The 24,191-nt window shown below is 38.0% G+C and overlaps 1 protein-coding gene across 1 annotated transcript in view; it reads right to left on the bottom strand.

Annotated features, from left to right (window-relative positions):
- Window positions 1-23,831, bottom strand: part of lhfpl7 (LHFPL tetraspan subfamily member 7) — a 142,805-nt gene extending 118,974 nt beyond the window's left edge. The window contains exon 1 of the mRNA XM_079608133.1: window positions 23,434-23,831. Within this exon, the coding sequence (XP_079464259.1) occupies window positions 23,434-23,745 (312 nt within the window). The 5' untranslated portion in view covers window positions 23,746-23,831. The remainder of the gene's footprint in view (window positions 1-23,433) is intronic.
- Between the last annotated feature and the right edge of the window lie 360 nt (window positions 23,832-24,191).

Raw genomic sequence — 24,191 nt, 5'->3', positions numbered from 1 at the left:
TACTCCGGAGCGACTTATAGTCCGGAAAATACGGTAACTGATTTCCAAAAGACTTTTAAGAGGCCGTTTACACAACACTGTTTTCAGGGCCGGCGCTCCGCACACGCACATCACGCACTGCGCGTAGGGCACCAAGTGATTGGGGGGGGCACCAAAAAATCTGGGTCGTGAAAAATCATCACAAAAGGCTACTAGTATAAATAACAAATAAAATATGTCTAAAGCATGTTAATATACAAAAGCAATACAAAAGTAATATAGTTCTAGACCAAATTAGTCGAGAAAAAGGTGAATCTTCTGTGCCAGTCTCCCTCTGGAAGGCCAATCGTTGGGGTCCTCTTCGTCATATTTGAATGACAAATAAAGCTAATTTTTAAGGCTAACACCGCCAAGCATTTGTGCTTAGGGCACCCAAATGGCTAGCGCCGGCCCTGACTGTTTTCAACAAAAAAACTGAAAACTTTTTATGTGTTTTTGGCCATACATTTACACGACAACGGAGTTTTGGGGGCCTGAAAATGCTAACTTTTAAAAACTGGTTTCAACAGGTTTTGTCTCCGTATAAACTACAAAAATGCTACTTTGTGAAAACAGTGATGTCATGCACGTACGTATTACGTGTTCAGCACGTAGTATTTCTTCACAAAGCGAAGTCGCCGACTACTGGCCTTGCAGCAGAATACACCATTTTTTGACTGAGTGGGCCAATAACTGTTGCTTTGTAAATGTGGGCGGTCGTATTCTAGCGGTGTTACGATGACAATCCTGAACGATCAATGTACCCAGCTCAGTTTCTGTGTCTACAGGGTACAAACTCTTATTTCAAATGACCAAGAAAATCCAGTTTTCCGTGATATGGCTCTTTTAAAGTGTCCCCGGGGTGGGGGGAAATGAGAACTTGGTGTATTGTTTATGTGAAAACAACCATTTATGAGAAGCTGGCTTCATAAAGGTTTTTGACCCAACATCAACAGCTCAGCTCTTTATTTGAAAAGATTTAACACATCTGCTCTGCAGGCTGTTGTGCGGTCAGCGATCCATCTGCTCGTGCATGTTACAAATGGCTTGCGCGAGACCCGCTGATGGAAACAAGCCCACAGCAGGGCATGTACCCTACGCATCAAGCCAAGTGAACAATCATTTACGCTGAAAAAATGGTCCTGGGCTCACGGTTAAATCAATACATAAACTACCCAGAGGGTCTCCTGTGGAGCTGCTGAAGCGGACAGGCTGTTTAAGTAATGGACATCATGTGAGGTGAAAGCTCTGACTCAGCGTTCTGTCCTCCACCTAGAGGAAGAAAGCGCCGGCTCTTTTTCTGCCTGGTCCCTCGTCATTTCATCTCCTACCTATTTTGCTCAGATTTGATTCGTCATTACTTTGTTCCTTTTTTAGCCTTCACTTTCAGTTCTATTCAGTTCTGTCCATCCGTTTTCATTTTCTCTCTCTTCCCTCCTTCTCTTTTTTTTTCCATGCCTCACAATCTATTTTTAATAAGTGTTCCCTGCAAACAGGCAGACTGCACTGCTAACAGGATCTTGAATGTCACAATGGCAGGGAAAAATCAATCAAGAGCAGATACTGTTCAACACTGTGAGCCATGCCACGATAAATGCACATCTCTTACGGTCAGAAATTAACTTTTTTTATTAAGGGGCAATATTTGATCCACTGTAATTGATTTTCTGGGGCCTTTTTTACCTTTATGGCAGGCTTCTTTTTTTTTACGAACCATCTCTAAATTCAATGATTTGTCCATTTATAATTACTTAAGTTTAACCAATTAATTAAATTGTAATACATAAATTCACAGAGCAAGTAAAGCTCTGCTAACACAGCAACATAGACCTAACTAGACAGGCCGAGAACAGAATGTGCCTGTTACACTCTTGATTGATCAGTTTGCTACCCAATTGTATTTGGACTGATCATCCACAACATTAAAACCACCTCATGCTGCCAAAACAGCTCTGATGCATCCTGCCATGGTGCCAGATCCCACAGAACACATTCAGAAGTATTGTGGAGTCCAAGACATTAGCAGCAGATCCTTTAATATTCCCATATTATGCTATTTTAAAGGTTCCTAATTTTGTTGTAAAGGTCTCCTACAATAGTTTTACATGCATCCAAGGCCAAAAGCACTTACATTTTCTCAAAATATATATTGCATCATCACGTCTTTTCTCGGCGTGTCTGAAACGGTTTGATAAAGTTTCGGTCTCTCTAAACCCCTCCTTTTCCGAGACTCTGATCTGATTGGTCAGATGGCTCAGTCTGTTGGTCTACCGCTTACAATGCATGTCAGAATTAAAACGCCATTACCATATCTGAATTTCAGCTCTTACCCATCACATACACAGAACAGTAACGATAGCAGTGTTGGGAAAGTTCACTTTCTACATGAACTAGTTCAAAGTTCAGTTCACAAATTTTAAAATGAACTAGTTCAGTTCATAGTTCACAGTTTCAAAAATGAACTAGTTCATAGTTTTTTTTTTTCATGTCACTGCGAGCTATTATTTTTCAAAATGATTGCCACAGCGCATATAGAACCACAGCAATTATTTTATCAGTTTTAACACTGAAGCTATGCGTCAGATGTTTCCCATCCTCACCGACCTTGTCATAAAACTCGTTTAAATGATCATGCGACGCCTACATGCTGCTTTTTGTTTTGATTTTAGTGATGAGTCGTTCATGAATCCATTCATTGCGTCTGTCACGTGACAAACTGTAAACGATTTTTGACTGCATTATAATGATTTAATAATTCAGAATATGATCAAGATTGCGTAAGTGGATGTGTTCGGGGAATTTGCCAGTTAATAGTATAACATTTAAAGCCCCTTAAATGAACGAAATGACTCGGAAAAAAGATTTGTTCATTTTGATGAACGAGATCGAACAAGAGCTACATATTAAGGCCCGTTTACGGGATGTTTTAGCCGTTTTTTTCCTGGAAGGCTCTATAGAAATCTGGCACCCTATTGAACGAAGTTAAACTGAGAGAGTGTGCCGTTCACCGACACCAGAATGAACGAGTTCACAGTAACGTTCATCAGGCAGTAATACAGTACGTTCAGTTCACGGTCGCCCAAAATATTAACAAGTTCATGCACAACACTGAACGATGGTGTCTGTTTTACGGTATCAATTCCAGCACAAGTCCTCATCCTTTGGAAGTGCATGTAAAGTGGATTTGGTTTTGGATTTGGATTTGGTCTTCTCGACATGTCGACAACATGAAACCAAACTCTTCCAGGCTTCAGCTACAACTACAGTGTTTGAGTGTTAGAGTAGACATTGTTTGCGGGCAGACAGCAACACAGTGTTGGTTCAGATCCGGGCCACATCTCGTACATGTGGATGGATTCAACAAGTACCAGATGTGGGCCGGATCTGGCCCGACACTATGTTGCTGTCTGGGGTATAGACCATAGACTGGCATTATAAAAATTTGTTACAAACCTACATAGGTAAGACTGGAATTACTGATGACTTAGGCAGTTCATCGGTTCTTTCTTTTATCAGACTATAACTTGTGCACTTTTATCTTTGAAAATGCACAGACCTTTACAAACATCTATACTACACACTACATGAAAAGTATTATCCAAAAAAGCATAATAGATGCACTTGAAGTCCTGCAAGTTGAGAGGTGTGATCTCCATGGATCGGATTCGTTGGTCCAGCACATCCCATAGATGCTCAGTTGGATTGAGATCTGGGGTATTTAGGGGCCAAGGCAACACCTTGAACTCTTCATCATGTTCCTCAACCCTTCCTGAACAATGTGTGCTGTGTAGCAGGGTATTATCTTGCTGGCCATTGCCATCAGGGAACACCATATTCCCACAGGAATTTATTACATACCATACAGTATTCTAATTGATATAAAGGACAAGCAAAATTCAGTTTAAAACAGTTTTATGAATTATTTCATGTCAACTTAGGGATGCGGCCAAAGCCAAATACTTTATTCAGAAAGGTGTGAATAATGACTTCTAAATAAATAAATAATTCTACCGAATAATAGGTCAAATATTTGTTAGCCTGATTAGTTAAACAAGCACAAGGATACATATAACATAAAACAAATTTAAATTACAGGGAAATGGTTTAAAAAGTTATTTAAATTTAGTTAAAAATTATATTGAAATATCTTGGCCATTTTTGTCACTTTAGTCCTGATCCCTGGTTCATTTGTAAAGCTGATCTCTCACCAGAATATGAAAGAACAGCTTTAAAATTGAAAGGTCACTGACTTTTGTGGAACAATAAAATACATGTTTTGAATTGGGTTTCAATACCAAAAGTCATAATAACAATTTTTATAATACTTTTTTGGAGTATTTGAATATCTGGTCTGCCTACTATTAACAGCCATTGTATGGAAAATATCTGCTCAACTTTTGTTTTTCATTGAATATCCTTTTTCTACGGAAGAACAATGGATTGTGAATGTTGTTTCATTATGAATGCATCACATCACTCACGATTCCCTCTTAGTCCATGCACTGCTAACGTTGTTAATCTCCCTTAATCCAATCCCAGACTGGCAACTCAATCCATCACAGCACACTTTACTGTCCAAGCAGCTGTTTGTTCCCATGTATTGGAGTCTTGGCAACAAACATCATTCTATAACATTTGCCTAAAGCCAAGAAAGACAAATCTAAAATCCCAGACCCAATGAATTCAGCTCCTGTGACAAATATTGAAGCTTCTGTATATCGCAAAAGCCAAATTGCTTTCAGGCTGGTCTGCCTGCTAGACTGTACTAAATCAAGACAACCACGACTGTGATTAGCCTTGAGCCGCGAAGGACCCAGACAGACGAGCTCTGATCAAAAATGTCTGAATTTAAACTAGTTTATAACTGTTCTGTGGTTTCTCACATAAGGTTTGAGGTTAGGACTGGACATGAATGATACCTCATAGAAAGGTTACAGGGTTGTGTACTTCAAAATTTAACTGAAAATTATTCAGAATTGCAATTTGATTTGAATATAAGGAGCAAACATTTTATTAATTTAATTTAATTTTAACTGAAATAAATTAATTTACTTTTAATTAGAAAACAAAGTATGTCAAGACTTTGAAATTTAGCTTGTCAAATTTTGAAACAACATCTTTTCTCTTCTCTGATGATGTTTTGTCACAACCTGTCACTCACATGAGATTGACCATAGCAAAACACAACCATCCAATCCCAACATTTTTGTTTAAAGCAATAGTTCACTTAAAAATAAAAATTCTGTTATAATTTACTCACCCTCAAGTTGTTTCAAACCTGTATGAATTTCTTTCTTCTGCTGAACACAAAATAATATATTTTGAAGAATGTCGGCAACCAAACAGTTGATGCCCCATTGACTTCCATAGGTTTGAAACAACTTGAGGGCGAGTCAATTATGACAGAATTTTTATTTTTAAGTGAAATATTCCTTTAAAATAGAGATCATGATTCTCCCACGATTCTGAATAGACAACTACACAAAACAACATGTAATTTTGCTAGAGATTCTGACAAAATGTTGCTGCAGTCAATTTAAAAATATTTAAATAATTGTCAAATAATTGTAAAAGACTTCACTACTGGACCTTCAATACTGAATGAATCAGCATTTTCGAACAAATCTCTTGACAAATACATCTTTTAACAGTCACTTGTATAATGGTGTAATTCGCCTTTGGCTAAGCGTCGCACTAAAATGTAGATTGACCAATCACAGCGCAGGCAAGAACGAGCTCCCACAGAGGTCCGACACTTTTTCACAGCGCTCCATTGACTTTAACACAGGCGTCTCATATTTTTGGTCTCGGCAGGCTACCGTCATAGTTTTATCAAAAAATATGGTTAAACATTGTGCCTGGGGCATTTGTAACACAGATACGCGTTTCCCAGAGAGGTTGGTGTCCGTTTTTTTCCCTTCCCAAAACCGAAGTCAAATCCTGACAAGTGGATTAAACTGTGTGGACGTCCTCACAGTCAGCGAAACCCCTCAAGGTTCTAAGATACATTTAGCTTTTAACCTTACTGTGAAGTTATACTAGTTAGACAGTTTTAGGTTATAATTTCGATTCTCTACCTACCCTAATTGTTGATACGCTAGCACACGCTGCTAATAAATACAACTATACTCGCGTAGTCCATTTGCTTTGTAATAACGATTATAGAAGTGAAGAGACCTACCCAGCTATGCATGAACAGTGTTGCTCCTTGATATTGTTAGTCCCAGCCTCCGTCTCGATTAGGATATGCTGTGGTTCATTTTTTGACTCTGACCGTTATGCTTTTGCCTCTATTTGGATGCCTTGTTGTTGCTTGCGTTTCACCGGTATGTCTTGAATATAGCCTTCGAACGCATACTGCAGCCCCTTTTGCCTACTTATCGGACACTTTATTTGCTGCTTTATAAAAGTTTGATAAAATTTCAGCAAGAAGAGCTGTCACAGCATAAGCCATGTTGATACCAAACCAGAGCCCAGATGAAGTTGACGGACGTAGCAACAGTAACTAAGGGGGGCTTAGCCAAAGGTGAATTGATACAATCTTTATTTGAAGTGTCAAGTTACTTTCAAAAGGTGATTTGCTCTATTTTGATCACTACTGTAGACATTAGTGTTTATTTCCAAACTATAAAGTTTTAATCCCAGCACTTCAGTGATAATATTAATAACTGTAATACATAGAGGTAGACATAGACGAATCAATGTAATTTAAAAATAGGTTACATGGGTGTTCGACATTGCGATCTTTTAACGATTAATCGTGCAGCTCTAATTCCTGATAGACAAAATAAAGTCCTGGCCTACATTTGTTCTTGTTCGAGAAGCCGTTTCACTTGGATATACATCACAACAGTGAAGGAAAGACGATCGGAAAGATTTGAAAAGATTTGAAAAGAAAGACTTTAAGAGCCGATAGATTCTGCAGTGTGTGATATTGAACTGCCAATGCTTTTGTACTCAAAAAGAGTTCCTGTTTGTGATTTTTTTTTATGCGCCAACCAGGACTCTGATCACAGTTTCTCAACTCTATTGTGGTAACACAGTCTCTATTATTTACTGTTATCTGTCATGCCAGAATGTCATCCAATCCAAACAGTCGCCATATCTCTGCCACAGATGCTGACACTGAACTCTCCCTCATCCACAATCCTCTCTCTGCTGTTCCCAAAGGAGTCCAAAACCATTTTAATATGTGCCGTGTATTATCAGTGAATAAACCATAGCCAGATTAAATCCCATCAAAAGCTGAACTCACAATGTCATTCGTTCTGTTGCTCTTTATTGCATTCAGACACTCTCACTTCAATTAGAGCCTTAGTTTTGAGTTCCTGAGGGAACAAAGCCTTGAGATGGTGAGGTCAGTGAGAAGGCCACTCACGGACAGAACTGCTCTGAACTGATAAAGCTGGTCAAAAGCCCTAATTCTCATTATTGACATATTTATTTAAGGTTGTCACACATGTGTAAGTGAAACTCAAGTCAGCTCAGTCAATACTGCTCAACTTTTCTCTACAAAAATCATTCTCATAAGACTACTAAAAAAGGCAGTTTACACCTTGTATTAACCTCCTGGTGGACAGGGTTTATGTAAGAATAAATGCTTCGTAGAAATGCATTGAGATCTTTTCACTTAGACCATATTCTGAGATGTATTGAATTTGCACAAAAATATATATTTGAAAAATTATATTTAAAAAACTGTAATAATATATTATAATAAAGTTTGGGATCAGTGTGATTTTTTAAAGAAATTAATACTTTTATTCTTTAAAGACAGTAAATTGATCAATGTTTTATATTAAGAAATATTATTTTTAGTGGATTCCAATTAAATAATTTCACAGTACTTAAAGGAATACTTCACCTCTGGCAAGATGAATGTGTATTTAAAATGGGTAATTTATGTAGTAGAAATATTAAATTATTTTTGAATTTGGAGCCTTCTAGATTGAGAAAAGCCAGAAAATTTAATTTTGGCTCATGTGGATAAAAGACAACAACTCCCAGAATGCACTTGCTTCGCTGCCCTACGAGGCCACTCCCAAGCCACGCCTGCCGGTAAGAGCACAGTTAAACAACTAGCCTAGGCTACTAGTTGACTCGAAACTTAAAAGACGCCGTATTATCGTGAGTCTCTGTGACAAGTCTGCCCAGGATTGGCCGGAATTGGCCCAAAATGTCCGGGATTCGGCTTTTGCGTTCTACAGTCGCCATTCATTATGTTTACTGTGGCGAGCAGGACAAGGCTGAGGGCCGCGGGAGAACGACGCGAGGCCGGTGGCGTGATTACAGATGAGCGACACGTGTGAGACGCACCGGTCTCGTATCTCTCATGGTGCGTTCACACCGGACGCGAATAGCGCGTCAGGCGCGAGTGATTTCAATGTTAAGTCAATGCAAAGACGCGTTATGCGCGTAAAACGCGTGTAACGCGTCTTTGCATTGACTTAACATTGAAATCACTCGCGCCTGACGCGCTATTCGCGTCCGGTGTGTAGGGACCGTCAGGGAGGAGCGGGAATATTCTTAGCAATGCTAAAACGCACATCAACCGATCACTTGTTTAGCGTTCATGTAAACACTACATTCAGATTCACCAATCGGAATGAATTCAGTTAGATTGAAACAGCTTAGCTGTTAGCTTAACAGTTAGCTTAGCTTCCAAAAAAAGATGGCTGACACTATTTGTACATTCTGTGAGTGAGATCCCTCCCTCTATGGGTTGAAAACATGCGGAACAGCTTCTACTACTGGCTGTAGTCTCTAGCCTCTGGCCAAAAAAGCCTCCGATGACGCAAAATTACGATTTTTGCGTCATCAAAGGATTTTTTCCAGACAAAAAATACATAATTCTCTCGTCTCAAGGGGACATGAGGGAGGGAAGCATGGTAATTCGAAAATACTACAGGTTTTCTACTGAAACAAAGCTTAATGCTAAATGCTGAAGTATCCCTTTAAGGTCTTAATGTACATGCCTGGAAGGGTTTATTTAACTTTTTAAACATTTTAATTTGGGTTAACTATCAAAAATTTGTTAGCGCAAGTACAACTACTGAAGTTGAGAAAAATGAAAAAAGCTTTGCAGACAGTTGCTTAATTTTTTTACGTTTACTAAACTTACAACTTACAATGTGACAGTAAAGACATTTATCATTTCTGTTTACATAAATGCTGTTTTTTTTTTTTACTTGTCATTCATCAAAGAATACTGATGTTTTTTTTCACATATTCAAAATAATAAGCAGCACAACTGTTTTCAACATTGATGATAATAATAAAAAATGTTTTTCGAGCAGCATATCAGCATGATTTCTGAAGGATCATGTGACACTGAAGATTAGAGTAAAGATGATGAAAATTCAGCTTTGATCACAGGAATAAATAATATTTTAGAAAAAATTTAAATAGAAAAGTTACTTTAAAGCAACACCAAGGAACTTTTCCTCTGCGGTCGCCCTACAGGTTGGAAGCGGAATTGTCCATTACCACTGTGGTAAATAATTTAGCCCAAAGATATCCATATAAGGCTAGATGTCTTAAGGCGGAGTCTCGAACGGCATCATCGGCGGCCATCTTGTCACAGGGAAGCTTTCTGGCGAGCTCTGGGGTATCTGAAGTAAGGTGAGTGATTAGCACGTACACAAATCCTCTTATCTCGCTGAAATCTTGACGGATTTACAAACGGTAATATTCATTGCACATATCTGGTTCTGTTCAAGGATATTTTCATATGGAAGTCCATTGTTATAATTATTCATATGTGTCATAACTACATCTCTGACGTTTATAACAAACCAAACCGTTTGGAAATTGGTAGAAAATTTAGCAAGTTATGGTTATTTAAAAAGTACATGCACCATTAAAACACAATATTACGAGTGAGCGAGCCCCCTGTGGCAAGATGGCCGCCGTGTGCAGACGTCGACCTCCATTGGCCAGCAGGGCGGACGAGACATCTAGCCTTTATTATATGATATCTATGATTTAGCCAACCGCAGCTACTGTCGCACGCACACACGCTCGCTGTTTATCCAGCGCCGGCTTTGGAATGAATGATGTCCACAGACAAGGTAGAGTATGATGCATGATTGTATGTATTGCGACATCAGAAACGAAGAAAAACAAAATAATGACTATTGTAAGTAACGCTTGACGTAAAGCAAGCCAAATTTGTAGTTTTCTTATGTAAAAAATCCTTAGTGTTGCTTTAAATTGTAATAATATTTCGCAATATCACTGTTTTTATTGTATTTGTGATCAAATAAATGCAGCTTTGGTGACCAGAAGAGCCTTCTTTAAAAAAAATTATGCATATATATTTTAAATGTGAAAATTTATTTTAAGTGGAGAACAGTGACCTCTCTTAGATGAGCTCTGTTGAATGCATCACCCGAGATGGATGTTAATACCAGTTGTAAACAGGGCTAAAGGGAAAAAAGTGAATAAATGAGAATGACACTAATTTGCTTCCCCATCCTCTCTGGGGCTGATCTGATAGGGAGTAACTCCTCTCCAGAGCCTTGTTCCACAAACACAACTCTTATATATCTCTGCCTTATCATCACTACAACCTATAAGGGAGGATATTTCCATTAGCCAGAGGATTTGTTGATGTACTGGATGTCCTGACAGGAACATGAGAGCTGTGCAGTTCTGCTCATAAGTTTACATACGCCTTGAGGAATCTGCAATTGCAGTTTGATTTTGTCTTATATTTTTATTCAGTACAAAAACAGAAGAAAAAAATTATGATATCACTTTTTATTTGAATGGAAAACACATTACAGACTCAGGCATATGTAAATGTATGAGCAGAACTGTACAGAGAACGAAGGAAATATCTCAACTATGACCCTATAAATCTGCAGTGAGAAAAACCTGGGGTCGTGTGTACTGAGTGACGGGCTTCGATCTGGAGGCTGCTCTGCTCTTGGTATAAATGCATGGAGCCGGGGTGTTGCATATCTCTCAGCCTGACAGCTGATCCGCTGGCCCCTGTGCCAGTTTAATATGTGGGTTCTCTCTGCTGGGACCGCCATGCTTCTGCTCTGCTCTGTGTGCAATCTCTCTCTCTCGTTCCTGTACTGAGAGGAAGAGAGAGAAACTAGGCCTCATCCATCATTTCATTAGACAGCAATGTGCTGGCCATGATAAAACTCGCAGCTTCGGTGGTTTGGTTCCACGGCCTGAGAACCCTTAACAGGTTCAGATGCAGGAAATTACTGCTGCCTTCTCAAGATACACACTACAAGGAACTCAAGGAAAAAGAGAGACGCAGCATGTGTGCTCGTGAGAGAGCGAATGGAAGCTGCGAGGAGCTGTTCTGTGAACTGTGAGCCCTTCCACTAGTGCATTACATTTATATAGCATTCTAGACCAGGGGGTTTCAAACTAGGGTCCAGGGCTAGGGGGAGCGTTAATGAATATGACAATGTTAATGTATTTGGTTTTGGCGGACCAGATCTGTTACGCATGCTGCTGCTGTTGCAGAGCAAGTATGGATTTGTTACTGCCATTAGATACACAGACGTGCTGCTGTGGCGCATGTAAGATATGCTGCTGCTGCATGAACAGATAAATCCTGTAGCAGATCTAGGCAGGTGGAACTGGGGGAGGTGGAGGGGTTCAGAAGAATGTTGCAAGACCAGCTTACAGCAAACATCGGACCAGATCATTTAAAGGGGGGGTAAAATACTTAGTTTCAGTCAATCTCATGTTAATCTTGAGTACCTATAGAGTAATAGTGCGTCCTTCATATCTCCAAAAAGTCTTTAGTTTCATCATATTTATAAAATAAAAATACAGCTTTCCGATTCTATCCGGAAAAAGCCGAGGTCCTTGATTCTGGGCGTGGGCGGAGCTATAGAGTCAAGCGGGAGCATCCACAACATACAAACTGCATCCACTGTTCCAGTAACACTGGGTTCTTTGGGAAGCTGAACAAGGTAAACTTTCCCTCACATCCCAAAACACATTTTTTTGGAGACATTCTTGACATCAACCATTCCTATTTAGCGCTGCTGATGATGATTTCCGGTAGTAGCGCGTCGATGAGTGCGGTCTTTCTCTCCTCTGGTCGACGTGTGCGTGAACGCGCTTTTCCGAGAGCAATGCTCATATAAGGAGTTCCACTCTGGTCTACGTCATTAGATCTACGATAGAAAAAAACCAGCCGAAACGTGTTGCAACCCGGAAGTATGATTTTCAGCACAGAAATTCTCTGTTATTCGTTCAAAATAACTTTTCAAACTTTGGCCATTATTAGCATGAGAATCCATCTCTTTAACACTGTAAACAACTCTGAATACATGAAACACCATTGTACCCCCCCTTTAAATGTTGAGCTAGCAATCTCATTGGAGGCAGAATCAGCTTGTGGCAAATTAGCTTGTGTCATAATTGTGAGATTGCTTGTAGATTACATGTAAAGAGCCTATAAAGTCTCTATTTTATTTCACATATGGTTTAATTACCTCCTATAGTTAGAAGTATGTGATACTGCCGGTGTCATTATTATTATAGCTGTGGTGTGGACTTATTCTATTCTCATAGACTTAGAATGATTAGAACTTTATAGTTATGGTTATAGTTCATGTCCTTGGGGGGTTTAGCCCCAGAAAATGGTCTAAAAAGGACCACTATACAGTTTAAAGGGGACCTATTATGCAAATAAATGTGTGTTGGCACTGTGTACACAACCACCCTACAGTGATAAAAATCCACTCACTCCTTTTTTTTTAAATCCCCATAAATCATAAGCAGTGTCTCCCAACGAACTGTTTTCAGAATGCGGCTTTAGTGACGTCACTACAGCCACAGGCCCCGCCCACGAGTGTTGACAGACACTGCCGTTTTAACTTAGACCCGCCCTGATCGAGGTCACAGCGAGTTGTACACATCCGCCATTGCTGCACTGATGAGAATGTCTCCCAAGCGTTGAAGGTGTTGTGGCTAGATGTATTCATTCACATAGCTCTCTCTATTTACTCCTGAAATCTAAGCCAGCAGCGGAAGACGAGGTTGGTTCATTTGGTTTTTGAAGAAAACGCTCCATCAAATCTACCAAAATTTGTTTATGTACTTACGCACTTCTTATACTGTGTTTACTCAGCTCTTACAGTGATTTTCTGGAGTAAAACTGACGCTTTATCTTTTGTGACATACAATACACTTTATTAAACTCATCAGTATATTTTGTGTCATCATTCAAACGTGGTCCTACAGCAGGCTTGTATTAATAGTGGCTACAATCAATGACACAGGTTATAACCGTAATTAAACTAAAATATACCTGTTCCAACTCCATACAGCATATATTCTCTGACTCTAGGCATTATTGTCCGAGTCGAAATGAACACCGTTACTGTGAGCTTCTGTTTTGATATTATCATCTTTCCGTGAGTTGAGATTGTTCACTGAGCGCAAGCTGGTTAGGCTCCGCCCCCTGTGCCGTGAACCAGCAGCTCATTAGCATTTAAAGGAGACACACTAAAACGGTGCGTTTTTCTGAGCCCCAAAAAGTGACTATTTAAACATGCTGTAAAAAATTATCTGTGGGGTATTTTGAGCTAAAACTTTACATACACACTCTGGGGACATCAGAGACTTGTATTACATCTTAATATAATATATAGGCATAATAGGTCCCCTTTAAAGTAGCTATCAAAAATGTCCATAGCACAAGCAGTGCAGGATGAGTTACCCAACTAATTTGAACACTTAGATGATTTGAAAAACCCTAACTATCCTAGCGAGTACAGTATAGTTTTAATATCAGTCCAACATTCAACGTTTACTTCATTACCGTTCTGTCACGTCTCTTTGTAATCACTTAAGCTTTTAACAACTTGAGTGAGCATCACTTCCTCCACACCGTGCTCTTCCAGTGCATTTGTCGCTGTCCAACCACTGTAGCCCAGGGTAGAACGACTTCCTCAACAAGAACTAATAACTCAGCCTGTCAACAGCACACTCGTGCCCATGGGGAACTAGGACAGAGAGTCTTTTTTATTTTAAGGCATCAAGGAATCCTAAAGTGATGATGAAAAAGTGTGAATGGATATAGCCTACCATGAAATCATGATAATCAGAGAGCAAATTTTAGCTGAACGAAGAAAATAGGACATGATCACCTTCAGTCATGATGACACATGATGTGACCCGTATGTTTTCAGTTCTGATGCCTGTACCGAACTGTAATGGGCAATGTAGCTCGAGAATAACCAAGTATGCTTGAGCATTCTGTCCTTTTTCTTGTGACATCACATTCTGTTTTTCGTTTGTTTAGTCCTTGGTCTATGTTGCACTAATATTTCAGTTAGTTTGGAACTGGTGGGTCTCGGTCCGCTTGTTTGGTGAAGGACCAAGTTTGAGATGGCAGAGTTCATTTTAATCTAGCCAAACCTGCCAAGTGTGAACACACCCTATAAAGGACAAACATACTGTATATAAACTTTTTGCTGAGCTTTATTTTATTTCTTCTCCGTCAAGAGCATGATGGCAGTAACAGCACAATCTCACGACTGCTGCCTGACAACATCCAGACAGCCTGCTTTGAAACATGGAGACGAGGCAAAGAGAATAACAAAAGTTTCACCACAAAACAGCAGGATCTGAAGCAGGGAGACAAATACAGAGACCATGACAGGGACCTAAGAACATACCTCCATTATGCAGCACAGAAAACATGAGAGAGTATTTTCAAAAGAACTATGCGGGCAGTAACCAAGAAGATCAGGGTTTGCTGATCTTGAAGTGAAGAATGAGTGAAGAATGTATTGAATGTAAAATGTATCAAGGAACACAGACAGCATGTTTAACATCTGACATCAAAACACTGACTTTTATAAAACTTATAAACATTGACATTTTCATGCTTAAAGCTGGACGCTTTAAGCCAAAGCTATATTTCATTCAAGGTACATATTTTAATCAGTTTATGCATTCCCTGGGAACCGAACCCATGACCTTGATGTTGCTAGCACGCTCTATTATTTGAGTGACAGAAACACTACTTTTATCCTCATGTAAATTCAGACATACACTTCATGGGGTACGCTTATCAAGCCTACTTGTTTTACAGTTAGGGATGGGTCACAATGTTTAACTCGTTGGCTAATAAATGATCAGTCCAATTGAGGCTCACTGTCTTTTTTCGAGTGTCCCACCATAAGTGTTGCATTTCTAAGATGGCATGTCATAAAATATTCCAAAAATACAAAATATGCATCAAGACCCCTTTCAGTTTAGTTCAATTTGTCTAATCTATATGTTTTAAAATACTAGAATGTGTCTTACTCTTACATAGGCCTAAGTGAACCCAAAACCAGTCAAACTGTACAGGGATTCTTTAAGAGCAATTAGCTGACTAGTTGTTCAGGCCACCTACAAAAAAAATATTTTAAATTATTTTATTTTTTTTGCACATCACTAAACAAAAGTTAGCAGTCAAGTTATTTATTCTAAGAAGGTTATACACAGTGCTGCAAAAATTATGTAATTTTGTAAAAAAAAGTGTTAAACACAGACCTTACTTCAGGCATTTAACCAAAAACCCATTAACTTCATGACAATGTAGTAATAACAGTAAATTATGCATAATTACAAGCAATTAACCATAAAGCAAACCCTAATCCTATCCCTATAGTAAGTACATGCAGTTAATAAATATTACTCAGTACTCAATAGCATAATTACACTGTAACAAGGACACCTTACAATAAAGTTAACCAAAAGTTGACAGATAGCTGACCCGAATAAGAAAAACGACTGTATAGAAGACTGTCTAACAGTGTAAAACACACCTTGTGGCAATGCTGAGAATACCGCATACCTGCACTGCATTATGACATACGCGTTGATTTCAATGATGCATGAAATCAAGTTTGCGTAGCTAGAATGTCTGAGACCTAAGACCCGCAACAATGACATTTTTATGCATTCATGTGTAGCACAGAGTATGTTTTGTGCTTTAGGACAGTTAAAACTACTACAGTTATCGAACAAAGAATGACGAGAACAAACCAGTTCATACATAAATCGAATCATAAATCATAAATAGTTGGTTTAACCATTTAACATTCACATCACCTCTTTGGAAAACTGCAGTACCATTAGTTACAAAACACCATCAAAATGGCATGCTGTGAACCTAAACACAAGCCCCATGAGCCTTAGCTATCTACAGAGAAAGGGGGCACTGGGCATGCTGAGAAACATGTGTGTGCGTCCGTATATGGGAAATATGTGACGGGAGTGTTAAAATAAATGGAATAATCTGCACACCAACGAGTCGAGGCAGGACATGATGAAAAAGTACTGTATTCATGTCTGGATGGCCGAGTGGGCACAACACTTAACATGGGACCACCCAAACCTGAGAGAGGCAGCCACCCATGCATGACGACAGCCTCTGTCAGCAAATCTATGTGAAGGAGAGAGAAAGAGAGATAGATCTCTTCTTTTAGTGATAATCCAGTGCTAATTGCATGAAAAACTAATGTGATTGAGCCAGTAAAGCATATCCGTGTAGAAAATAACATTTCCTATCAATGTACCAGCAAATCTGCAAGCTTGATTGCTTATTTTTAGGCGTCTACGCACAGGGGACTCAGGAACCCCAAACACATCCATCAGACAATAGGTGGCGCTGTAAGTACATCTGCATTTTAAGGGATAGAATCAAAATTATTCTCCTCTGAATCCTTGGGTCAAGCCCCAAGATTCATTAATACAAATTTTAACTTTTGAGTTTTTTGGGGGGGGAAACTAATTTTTCGAACTCGTCCTAGGTTGTTTGTTCGATTTGTAAAAAATTGAGATTATATTGAGATACTCCTAACAAAAAAATATTTGTAAAAAAATCCTAAATTTAATGGTTTTGGAGATATAGGCTGAAATGTTTGTTAGAATGGTGCATAATAACTACCTGTATATCTTTTGAGTGCAATGTTCAAACTTTACAAAACTTGGTACACATGGACAACGGGGCATTCTGATGAAACGTGCCAAATTTCAAGAATATCTGATGACTGTAAGGATAACAGCAATTTCTAAAATATTAAACATCTATATCAATGACAGATAATGGATGCAATGCTAAAGTTGCCCACCAGAGGGTAAATAACCATTTAGGTCTTATAGAATCAGGGTAAATGATTCAATAGCTTACAATGTTTTTGTTTTTTTACCATTGTTTTGCAGAACTATGGTACATTTACAATATCGCCTGAAGTTAATATAATCTTTTTACATGTTTTAAATGTACCTGCTGTTAAACAGAGCTTGACTAGATACCGGCTAAAGACAGAATAAACATGCTTCACACAGGTTGCAGTGAGAACACACAATCAGTTGTTTATTGGTACAGGTGCAGCTTAAATAGAACATCACATGGCATGGACACATGACAAACACACCTGAGAGGAATCCACAGTAATTGGGAGCATACTCAACCAATCAATCAATTAACACCTGCCCCCTCCTGCCATTGGTCAGACAAACAGCCCTTCCCCAAACTTCGGATTCAGAAGTCGATCAAACACTCAAAAGTCAATGCTGAAAGCAGAACAGAGCCACCGTGTTTACGCTCTTGGAAAGTCAGTCTATCAATGGTTTATTTACAGTTGTCTCAGCACTTTAAACTGGGAGAAGAGAAAGTATTTTAACACTGAAAACATTATTATGCAAATCCACTTTAAAGATGAGCATTTTATAGCTTACTCAGAAACAATCAAACTCTTCATCTCCAAAACAACAAAGATGGCAAGGCTAACAATGCTCATAAATAAATGATTCAGCAGTCAGAGTTGTGTACACTCAGTTAAGCATTTAGCAGAAGCCACACACACATCACTGCCAAACAATACTCCCAAATCCATTCCTTTCTTTCCCTCTGTAATGCCTTACATATGGGCAGAGCAATCTTTATCCTCCACCCTTCAAATTTCACAAAAAAAATATCAAAGAAATGCAATTTATTAATATCTCCTTTCAAATGCTAATGTTTTATCCATACATAAATCATAAGACACAAGGTTGCTTGCGCTCCAGAGAAAACAGAGAGAGAGAGAGAGAGAGAGAGAGAGAGAGAGAGAGAGAGAGAGAGAGAGAGAGAGAGAGAGAGAGAGCTTTAGGGTATTAGGGGAACAAGAGGAAGGCTTCTGTGTTCTGTATTATCTGAAATGGAAAAGGTCTAAACAAGGCAACACAGAAGCTGACTGAACTACATTTCTATGGACTATATATATATATATGACTGGGAAAACTGAAATAAAATGATTAATTTATTAATTTATTCATGTATTCAACTAAATTTAATACTTTGAAAATGTATTTTTAGGGTTAGGGGATGTCGTGCATTAGATTAGAGGGATACTTCACCGCTGGCAAATGGGCTTTAAAAAAAAACTTGGCTGCCTATATACAGTAGAAAGACAGAAAAAAAAATCGGTGCTACCTGACAAGAGTAAACGGAGGCAAAAGGATGCCAAATAGTCCAAGTATGAAAACTTCAACACTCATAATGCACTGGGCATGTTGCCGTCCAAGGCTACTCCCCCCAGTCCTAAGGATACGCTTCATCACTCAAAAAAATTACTCTTTAAAATAACTTAATTCAATTATGGACAGTGGTTCCACACAAGTAAATTATTTTATATTAACATTAATGGATTTTTTAAAATCTATGTAAGCTCCTTGTGTTGTGACAACACAACTAAATGAGAAAGAATCTACATGAAATAGTAATGTCCAACCAAATCAATGGAATTGCTTCCCTGTAACTTAAACTGGTTAAGTTTAGTGAACATGCTCTAGTTTATTGGATATAGTTGGCTTTATATCATTTATCAATTTAACTTACAGACTATACCTAGGTAATAACTAATAATAGCACTCATTAACATTTTTAAATGCTAAGATTTATATTCTCCTTCAGTCACTGGAATTCAACTTATTTGAATCAGTCCACACCCTAACCAAATGCTCCACTCATCTCCACAATGGTAACCCACTGTAATTTAAATGCTTCTAATAATTCCAATGTAATTGTACATTAAACACAATTACACACTATCAAGTCTTCCTCTTTTCTCATTTTCTCAAAAACACATAAAATAACACTTAATTTCAACATTTATTCTATCTTAATTCAGCTATATGCAAAGCATGCTGGGAACTAACAAGCACCGCCCAGCTTCAGTTAATGCAACACAAATCATTCATGTAATCCAACACAAATGGATTAAGTAAACTTAAATTGTACATATATTTAAGCAGATTGAACACAATCAAATTAAGTTTGGACAAAATGTGTTGCTTAAGCTCATTTGAATGAAGCAATTTGAACAAGTAGCCAAAATAAAAAAATTCTGTGCATCCCAGAACAGACTTTCAGAAATACTAACAGAAATAAAAGTATTTTCCTTTAGATTAACTTTATTTTTTCTATGGCTGATATTTCTAGCTGCCATGCACCTTTCCACCTTCTTCGCACGCCTTCTTCATCCAATATGTTGGAAATCACCACATCAGGTTGTTTTTTTTTTATCGCAAAATTAAACCCTTTACATTAGTTTAACGATTGATAATTAAGTATAGTGGAAAATTATACAGGTTAAGTTAATTAAACGCAATATAATAGTGTTTTGGAGGTAAAATAAATATATCTGTTACTTTAACAAAAAATAATTGGGTAAAAACAACAGTGCCACAAAACCATTTTTTTGTGTGTTGTTTTAGTAGGAAATACTCCTTTAGCAAACTTAGGATGCAAAGAATCATAAATACAGAGAGAACGCCACAACGTAAAATCTGAAAAAACTCCGTTTGTAGTCAACATTTCAAAATGAATGAAACACAAACAGTGTTTTCGGCCAAACGGAGGGGGGAACTGAAAAAACTGCAGTTGAATTTCTGAATTTCTCAGTCCAGGTAAACATTCCTCATTTACACTGAATACCAACATTGTTACAATACAAAGCAGGTTGAAAATCTGTAAACTGTAGTTCAAAAACAGCCAATGGAATGCATTTAAATATGAGCATCAACTGAGAAATGAAGGAGATCTCATTTGAGATTTTTCCTTCAAGAGAATGCAACATTTGTCATTGGCCATATTCAGATTTCCAGCAGAAATCAGATTTTTTGCATATCCAGATTTTATACAAATGGGTTTTAAAGTCTGGACCGCAAAAGAACACATCAAATCTGATGTTTTTATTCCGAATCTGATTCAAACCACATATGAAAGTGGTTTGAAATGCGATCAGATTTTTACAGATGCGTCTCAGTGTGTTACTGGATTTCAAACTCTCTTTTATGTCACTCTTAATGCAACAAAGATAACGTCAAAACTAGTGCCGGAAGTATTCACACAGTGTTGAAATGGTAGATTTCAGCATTTTCCTGTGCGACGGAGGAGTTCTGCACTGCAACTCGACAGGACGCTTTTTTGAGAAAAAAATCAGATTTGCCTGCAGTCTGAACATAGCTTTAATGTCCTAAGAAATTTGTTCCCCTCTGAAAATTATTAAAAATGTATGAATTCTTCACTAGAATACAACAGGTCTAAAGACCCTCCCTTATGTAATTGAATATTGAGCAACACAACTTGAGTAAAAATAAATGTAAAAAGAAGAACATCAAGACACAACTTCAATGAATGGGACTTTTTTCCCCATCACTTTTAGCATTTCATAATATCTGACACATTTCATAACAACGTGTGTATTATTCCATTCAACTTCAATTAACAAAATGCACACAGAGCTGCAATTTTAGTTCACATGTATTTCACACATAAATCTCCATTATGTCAGGAGCTGTCAATATGAGACTTTACACATCCATCACAATAAATCCACATTTCCCACTAATGCAAAACAAACTGTTCCACTACAGGTGTTTAAAGAGTGGCTGAGTTTTTGTTGTCAGGTAGAGTTTAAGGAGAAAATTACAATTAGAAAATTAAGGAGAATTCTAACTGATTCATAAGAATTCAACGCTGCTTAAATGCCAGTGGTGAAAGGTCAAATATGGGTCAAATTTAAAGTCCCCCTGTAGCCAATAATATTATCCATTAAAAGTCATCTTTGATCACCAAAATTAAATATTTTAAGTTTTTTTCTTGAAAAAATAAATTCTTCATGCCTTAAAATAGCTTGAATGTATCTCTACACCCTTGCCTCATTTAGTATATGCGGTTCTATGAATATGCAAATTAGCACCGCCTCCCTCCACTCACTCACACCAGCTCAGAGTTCCACTCATTGACAATCACACGTTGACGTGTCAGAAGCACCAGTGATTTTGAGACTGTCTTTGATTCACTGCAGTTTTAAGGAGAAAATACTCAACAATGGTTTAGACTTATGAATTTGCACATGGTTTGTCTTGAAACACATTAAAAACAACACTAAAAGTTTGATTTTCACCACAGGGGGACTTTAACACTTTTTTTCTAAACAGTTGTTTAAAAAAAAGTTTGTTTCAACATTCTGACAGTGTGACAACGCCTTTTTCCAATATCAAAAAACAACGTATTTATAGTGTATTTTGACTGAAAATGGGTCAAAATTAACCAAAGGCAATATAAAAGTTAACAGTGTGAAACAAAAGATGCAACTTTGAAGCATTTTATATAATCCTGAGTAATATGATATGTTTGCTATTATAATGGTCACAGCACAGCAGCACTGGGTGAGGTGAAAAGACAGATGTTCGCCAAGGACAAATCAGCTATGAGATTATTGAGGACAGTCCGATGAAGTCTAATACACACATACTCATGTCTGACTAACCTTTCAGGAAATCAGGAGCCTCTATTGGCACAATCCGATTGCTTAAATGATGGCTTTTTTCAAGTGACCCCATTTTAGACACTGGATAATTTGTAAAGGTTACAAGGTTGTAAACTGCAAAAGGAAATTTCAACAGGCTGTGTAAAATATGTTTTTATTCTTGCCAGTAGGACTGATCAGCATTTACTGGGATGGTCTCATTTCTACTCTTGCTTTATGGGCTTTGAATTATTGAAAATGACTGCTGCACTTTGCTGCTAAGAATAGATCTGTATATGTCAAATGAGCGAAAACTACCATTGGTCCTGCACTGAGATAAGCAACGTTTGCCCTTTTATTTCCCATCATGAAGAGTGATTGTGCCAGAAGTCATCTATGCCATGTGATCATATATTTTATGTTTTACAGCACCTTTCACAATCCATGTTGTTTCAAAGAAACATAATAAAGCAATATAATGGTGATTATTCAATTAAGGCACTTTTGACTATTTGCACTTCTAAAATCTTTTCAAATTAAACTTCTTCACACGTGTTTTGTCTCTTTAAAACGTTCATTAAATGTCCTAGAATAAATATTGATCATGGACAACCAACCAATAGGTATAATCTAGCTTGGAGAGTACTGTGATAATGTGGATTCTTGATCCTGTGTGACAATTTTATCACTTTTTGGAGAAAAACGTTTGGCCTTTTGGCATAATGGCATACTTTTGGCATAATGACACTATAGCCTAGTTATGAGACATGATTTAAAAAAAGGTTACACTTTACTTAAGGTGACATTGTTACATTGTACTTACTCAAATAAGTAGGCTACTGAGTGAGTAATATTAATTAACTACATGGACTAGTTTGGTTTAGGGTTAGTTGTAATTATGCATAATTTACTGTTATTGTAAGTACATTTAGTAACGTGTAACTACATCACCTTAAAATAAAGTGTTACCAAAAAAAGCTCATTTTACAATGACATTTCAGATGTTTAAAGTGTCTCAGTACCAATATAGGGGTTGGCTATATGAAAAAAGTGGAAAGTTGAAATTCGCCAATTTGAACATTTCTTATGAATTAGACAAAAGATGAATGTATAACATTTCAACACCTTAAAAAATAGGGAAAATACATTCAAGTAATAAAACCTTTGTAACAAGTAGTCAAGGACAGCTTAAAATAAAGCGTAACCAGTTTAATTATAGAATTAAGTACTGGGTAATATTAATTTGTGTTGTGTATTTAGGATTAGGTTTTTTGTAGGGTTAGTTGCATTTAATTATGCATAATTTATAGTTATTAGGCTACTATAGTAACTAAGCATGTAGCCTAACGTGTAACAACACTGTAAAATAAAGAGTTAACTGAACTTTTTATATGTTTTAACCTATTCTTTAAAACAAAAAAATGTCTTAATAGAAGCATAATTTCTTTAAAATCAGCTTGGGACATAAAAGTTCCCCTGTGTGAGTGTTGCTTCTTGTGCACGAGCAATCTCATGTTAAAGTAATTCTGCATGTCAGGCTGCATTTGATTCAAAAGTTGCAGTATCCTCAACATTTACAGCTAATACTGTTTTAGGTTAGTATTTTGCTCATATGTTAACCATATATCCAGCCTACCTGCCAAGAACTTGAAGGAATCTCTTGAAATTTCCCCAGCCCGCCGAAGGTGTAACATCTGTACATATGATTCTGAGACTCGGAGCAGTGCCACAGGAGCCCGAAACTCACGGAGTCCTTGTTTTTCAGGTGGTCCTTCACTATCCATGCGGGAGAGATGAAACTGAAACTGCAAATCGCGACCAGGGAGGAGGACAGGAGCACCCAAAAACACCCGACACAGCTGAACATCCTCACGGCACCGTGGGGTAACGAGCCCGGAGACAGATCGATTCCCAGCCCTTTCCAATTCCGATCAAACAGCGCGTGCATCTGGAGCGCGCTCACTCACTGTGTGACATCAGATGAGCACCAATAATCACATAAACACATGAGTTACCGATACGCTGAGAGTGCCACTGAGCAGTGACGTGCGGTGATGTCTTAAAGAGGCTAGGCACTGAGTTATGAAAGCCAGATTACCTGATTTATTGTTTAGGCTAATATATAATACGTAATAACAGTAAATGTTACGCACAAGCGCGGCATATCAAGAAATGTACAAATCAGGATGTATATTGTGTAGCCTACTCCCACAGTCTCTCTCTCTCTCTCTCTCTCTCTCGCGCACACACACACATACATACACGCACGCACGCACGCACACACACACACCGGTAACGTTATTAATGTCCACTTCAGCATCAGAATGCAACCATTCTTAATCCTAATTGTTGCACAGCGGCCAAATATGTTTGTCAGTCAGCAAAAGTAAAATC

Source organism: Phoxinus phoxinus (genome assembly GCF_949152265.1).
Source record: "Phoxinus phoxinus genome assembly, chromosome: 3".
Classification (NCBI taxonomy): Eukaryota; Metazoa; Chordata; class Actinopteri; order Cypriniformes; family Leuciscidae; genus Phoxinus; species Phoxinus phoxinus.
This window is presented reverse-complemented; position numbering and strand designations above follow the sequence as displayed.